The sequence below is a fragment of the Tetrahymena thermophila genome (genome assembly GCF_000189635.1).
Source record: "Tetrahymena thermophila SB210 genomic scaffold scf_8254448, whole genome shotgun sequence".
NCBI classification, from domain to species: domain Eukaryota; phylum Ciliophora; class Oligohymenophorea; order Hymenostomatida; family Tetrahymenidae; genus Tetrahymena; species Tetrahymena thermophila.
In genome coordinates this window covers 185,415-191,491 of record NW_002476227.1, presented here as the reverse complement: position 1 = coordinate 191,491, position 6,077 = coordinate 185,415, and the positions used below count along the sequence as shown (strand labels likewise).

Genomic DNA, 6,077 nt, shown 5'->3' with positions numbered 1-6,077 from the left:
CCCCAACCCCAACCCCAACCCCAACCCCAACCCCAACCCCAACCCCAACCCCAACCCCAACCCCAACCCCAACCCCAACCCCAACCCCAACCCCAACCCCAACCCCAACCCCAACCCCAACCCCAACCCCAACCCCAACCCCAACCCCAACCCCAACCCCAACCCCAACCCCAACCCCAACCCCAACCCCAACCCCAACCCCAACCCCAACCCCAACCCCAACCCCAACCCCAACCCCAACCCCAACCCCAACCCCAGTAAGTAATTATTCAATTACAACAATCTTTTTTTTGAATTTTTTTTTTGATATTTTAATTCGTAAATATCTTTTAATCAATTTCAATTAATGAAATGAAAATTAAATTAACTTATTTATTTATTTTAGCAAAGAAAATTATTATAAATTAAATTAAATATAGAATAGTTATTGTGTTGATTGATATAAAATTTAAAGGCAGATTTAATACAAAATCTAATAAAATATAAATTAAAAACATAATTTTTTATAAAAGTATAATATTTATTTATTATATTTCTTCAAATACAAAAACAAACGTATTGTTTGCTTGATTGCTTAGTCTCATTATATTTTCTTTACTTCCTTAATAGTTTTAATTTTATCTTCAAGTTCATCAAGCTTCTTAAGATAGAATGTATATCCATATATGCAAAGATTGACTGTAAGGACATAGAAGGTAAGATAGAAGTACTTAACATTTTTATTGAAATTAACTCTTGTTTATTATTCAATATTGTGGATATCCTAATGGTCGCTATTCTATTCTTGAATCAAAAAGTTTTAGAATTCATTGATTTAAGTCATTGAGTGTAGGCAGATAACAAAGACAGATACTAAGAAGCCGAATGAAATCTTTTTGAATGTATCGCTAAACTTATTGTGGAATAAAATAGAAAGTACTATTTTTCTAATTGTAACGTTGAAAGGAACAAGCAAAAGCAAGAAGAAATAAAAAGTTTGAGCGATACCTATTAAGTATACTAACTTAGTCAATATCATTTTTTATACCTTTAATTTATTTTCTTAATAACTTTTTAATTAATTTTTGATCGTATATTTTATCTTTTAAAAAAGTGATGTTACTAACTTAGTATTTAATGTATCTTTCTTCTTCTATTTTATTTACAACTATAATAATCATTATTCATCTGCAAGCGAGTCAATTCCCTAATAATCAATGCCTGCTGATGTATAAATAAATATTTTATGTTTTTCAATAGACAGTAAAAATTGATTTCAACATGATCATTTCTTTTTTTTCTAACAAATAATCAAGCAAAATAATTAAATAAACAAACTCTATATCTATCTATGTATCTATCTATTTATCTGTAAATCTATTTATTTATTTACACGTAGATCTTATCATCCAATTAATAAATTAAATTATTTATTTCTTAAAAAATCATTCACTCGTTTAGCTTTATTTTAGAATATTTAAATTCTTTTAGTTGAAAAATAATAAATAAATCTCATAAATTTTAATAAATCCTGTTAAAAGTTTTGTAATTGAAAATAATTTATTTATTTATTTATTTTGTTAATGATAATTAAAATTAAAATGATAAGTAAATTAGAATAATACGATAGATAGATAGATAGATATACATTAACTTTATTTTATGTAATAATTATCTCAAAATATTGAAAATAGAAAGGCTTTCTTTTAATCATTAATGATAATAGTTAAATAAATGATAGGTTTTTTTTAACTTGGCAGCTAAATTAATAAAGTTAGGTATTATTTTGTTTAAAATATATCTATTTATTTTTTATAAATTAGCTTATTCAAATGAAGAATTAATTTTTTATTTTTTATGTGCTAAAAATTTAAATTATATAATTATTCTATTGAAAAGTAAGATCATATTTTATTTATTAATATTAAAAGATTTTTCTAAAGAAGAAATTTCTCAATTTTTTTGGCAAATCTTTGATTCTTTCTGAGATAAATTATTATATTGACTGAAATTTAGATAAGTTAGTTTTAACAAAAGATTAATTTAAGGTTTAAGGAATGTAAGTTTGGGGAAGATTTTTGGCAAAAAGATTCAAAGTAAGCGGTTTTTCAGGCAGGTACGCTTTTTCTAGCCAACCTAAAGATGGGTTTGAGCAAGTGGATAGAAAGAATTAAGACTAAGCTAATGAACATAATGAATAAACATGTTAAAACCCTGATCATATCCATAATGTTGATAAAGCAAAAAGATAAAAATAATTTGAAGATAAGATGACTCCTGAGGAGTTTGAAGAATTAAAAAAGGAACATGAAAAGTATTATTAATAGCAAGAGGAAATGAGACAATAGCAAAAAGATTTAGCTGAAAAGCTTGAAAAATATCGTCCTAAATACGATGGATCTATTTATGAATTAAAGAATGCAGAAAAATATGTAGAAGATTAGATTCGTAAATTCGACTGGAATACTTATGTGATTTCAAAGTACTATCCTTCAGCAGTACGTACTGCTTTCTTCAGCTTAAACTATTACAATATCGAATTAATGCGTATTCCAGAAATGACAAAGGAAACAAATTTGATTATGGGTAAATTGGATTTCTGGTAAGAATCCATCAATTAGATTTTTTAGGACTAACCAATGAAAGAGCCAGTCAGTGTTTGCTTGCATGATGCTTGTAAAAAAAATCCTATTTCTAAAAATCTAATGACCAAATTAATCAACGCTCGTCGCTATGAAGCAGATCACCCTCGTCTTAATAGCATTTCAGAACTTGCTTATTTGGCTGAGTAAATTAGATCAAATATGATTTATTTGAACTTGCAATTACTTAGAATTGACTATAAAGATAACTTAGCTGTGCACCAAGCTGCTTCAAGTGTAGGCAGATGTTTGGGAATTATTGATTACATTAGAAGAATTCCATACAATTTACGTAAATACAGATTATACATGCCAGAAGATATAAATAGAAAATACAATGTTTCTGTCAGAAATCTTTGGGACAGAGTTGAAGGTAAACCAAAAGATTAGCTTTTTGATGTTGTTTTAGAAGTAGCTTCTTATGCCAAGAAATCTTTAGATGAATCTAAATAGTATTAAAAAGATTTACCTCCTTAGGCTTTCCGTGCATTTTTGCATGCTGTAGAAGCAGAATAATATCTAATTGATTTAGAAAAAGCCAACTTTAATGTATTTGATAGATCTCTTAATGCAAATAGTTATATTTAATTACCTCTGCAAGTATTTTAAGCAGCTAAAAATAAATAATTCCTTTATCACAATAAATGAAATGTCTATCTTTGTTTATAATTCCTTTATCATATTTTATTGGTTATGTATCTATCTATGTATGTATTTTTCAATTATAATTTCTCTTAGCAATAACAAATAAAAGATTACTTCAATTAAATAAATCCTTGTCAATTCTAAAATTAAATATTTTTTTAAAATGTAGCAAAATTTCATCAAAAATTGTGTAATGAAATTTATTTGATTTATATTAAGAGCAATAATTTTAACAAATAAATGCTAATCAATTCAGTATAGATTGAAACATATTTTTCATGGTTAAAATTGATATTTGAAGCAGAAAATTTAAATAATACGAATATAATTTAATAAATTTATTAGACTCAATATTTAAATATTTTTTATCAAAAACATTCATTCATCTATGAATATTTTATAATCAAAAAATTATAAAAGGCAATAAAATAATGAAGATTGAATATCTAGCTAGATACTAACTATTTTTATTAATTATTAAAAGAAGAAAATAACATGAATTGTAAAAACTAATTTATTTATTTCAATTCATCAAGCTTGTGTTTTTTTTTAAATTAGCTGATTAAAAATTAATTAAATTGCCAAAAATAAATAAATTAAAAAAAGTTGTAATTTTCTTTAATATCAAATTAGTATTACATATAAATTAACCTAAGAGAGAGAATTAAAATTTTTAAAAAATCCACAAAAAATTATAGAATACATTTTGATCTTCCTTTTCAATTTAAAATTCTTAAAATTATATATTTTGAATTTAAGGCAATATTTTTTTTGTTTTGACTCCTTTCTTATGATTTACCGTCTTGATTCTAATTAAGGTGCAAATTTGAATTAAGGTGCATAAATTTTCAAAAAAATTATACCTTTATAATTTCAAAATTTTTTAGAAAACAGGAGGACTGTAATTAGAATAATTACAGTATATTTTTTCATTTGTTTAATAATTTGTTAATTTTGATTTTTTTTGTAACTATGAATTTTAAATTAATAGCTTAATTTTTTTCTATCATGCCTTACCAAGATTATTTTAATTAAATAAAAAATATTTAGTTAAAAGAGATTCGATTAATTCTTTTTGAATGTAAAATTTCATCGTTTATTTAATAACATAAGCTTATTTCAAAAATATTTTTGTTTAAATTTTTAGGAATTTAATATTTTTAAAAAAATAAAATATTAATCTGAAAAATAAATAATATTTATTTTTTTAGATATACTTTAAAGAATTACTCTTTTTATATTAAAAAAAGATAAATTATTATAATTTTACACTCTCTTTAATATCAAAGATGATTAACAATAAAAAAAATAGAGTTGATTAAGGGATAGCAAGGTAAAAATATTAGAAAATAAATTATTTCAGGTAAATTTAATAATTTTTTCTTTTTCAATTTAAATTCAAGCTATTTATGATTCCTTTTTTACTTCTCAATTTAAAACCATAAATGTATAAATAATTTATATCATAAATTAACTTATTATTTGATTAAAAAGTCATAATTTAGTTAATATTTAAATTATTTCTATGATTAAATCTCTTAAAAATCTGGAAATAGTAATAGATAAATAGATAGATAGATAGATTGACTCATTAATCAAATTAACTATTTTTTAGTTGTTAGAAAAAATAGAAAAGAAATTTAAGTTTTATTATCAAACAAAGAATTTAGATAGATAGTAAATTAGATTTTTATATAATAAAAATGTAAAATTAAAGAAATAGTTTTTATGTTTTTTATTTTCCCACACAAATTTATTTTTAAAGATTATCATTCACATTTTATTTGCATTTTTTTATTGGTAATTCAATCTCATAAAATTATAAGATTTTGATATAAATTTATTTCGTTTTAACTTTAATAAATAATTAATAATTATTTGATTAAAAAGTGATTATTATGTTAATGCTTGAATTGTAATTTTAATAAAATTTCTGGCAAATAGTATTAGATTTACTGAATAATTAATTAATTAATTCAATTGACTATTTTTTAAATTTGTTTAAAAAAAAATGGATAAGAAAAAAAAGTTAAATGACCAAAAATTGAGAAAGATAAAAAATGAATTAGATTTTTTTAGGTAAAGTTATAAAATTTGAGCAATAGTTTGAATGTATATATATCTTTTCAATCATATTTATTTATCAAATTTAAAGTTTTATTGCTTATAATTTTTATTTGGCCTGAATTGTTGGCTAACTCAAACCCACTAAAGGAGATTTTAAGCTGGCTCATTTTTATGAAAATTATTAATTAATCATCAAATTTGTAAATAATCAAAAAAGATTATTGTAAGATAAATTAGCTATCTTATCATACACAAAATATCCTTGAAATAGTAATTTGATTTCTTGTTTATAGAATAGTAAATTGCTATATTGCAAAGCAATCAAAGATATATAATAAATAAATAAAATAATCTTTTTACGATACTTATTTGTATGAAGAATTTATTTATCAACTACAATTTTGATTTGAGTACAAATAATTTTAAGTTTATTGCTTCACATCACTTTTACCCATTAAAAAAGCTTCTATAACTTCTCAATATTAATTTTTAATATTTAAGTTAGGGTCGTAATATAAAACCTGTTACTTACTGAACAATTTTTCCTATTAATTTATTTATTATTTTCCACTTAGAAAAAATATGAAAAAACGCTATTTAATTAAAATGAAATAGAATGAAAACTGAATTTATGTTGTTATATTGAAAGGATGACAGGTTAGTTATTATAAATTTAACAAATTAACTTAAAGAAATAATGAGTTAAATTCATAAAACAAAAACTAATCATCAAAAAAACAAAAA

At 22.7% G+C, this 6,077-nt stretch overlaps 2 protein-coding genes across 2 annotated transcripts; one reads left to right on the top strand and one right to left on the bottom strand. All coding sequences in view use genetic code 6, as the record gives it.

The window, feature by feature from the left end:
- Positions 1-580: 580 nt before the first annotated feature.
- TTHERM_000925890 (B-cell receptor-associated-like protein) lies at positions 581-1,018 on the bottom strand (the record flags this gene model as incomplete). Its single annotated transcript, XM_012799610.1, has 1 exon — positions 581-1,018. One exon carries the CDS (start codon positions 1,016-1,018, stop codon positions 581-583), a length of 438 nt encoding a protein of 145 aa, XP_012655064.1.
- Positions 1,019-2,036: 1,018 nt separating this feature from the next.
- On the top strand, positions 2,037-3,269 carry TTHERM_00925890 (squalene/phytoene synthase; the record flags this gene model as incomplete). The annotated part of the gene is made up of 1 exon (XM_001031205.3): positions 2,037-3,269. The coding sequence occupies one exon, from the start codon at positions 2,037-2,039 to the stop codon at positions 3,267-3,269; it is 1,233 nt and encodes a 410-aa protein (XP_001031205.1).
- Positions 3,270-6,077: the final 2,808 nt, after the last annotated feature.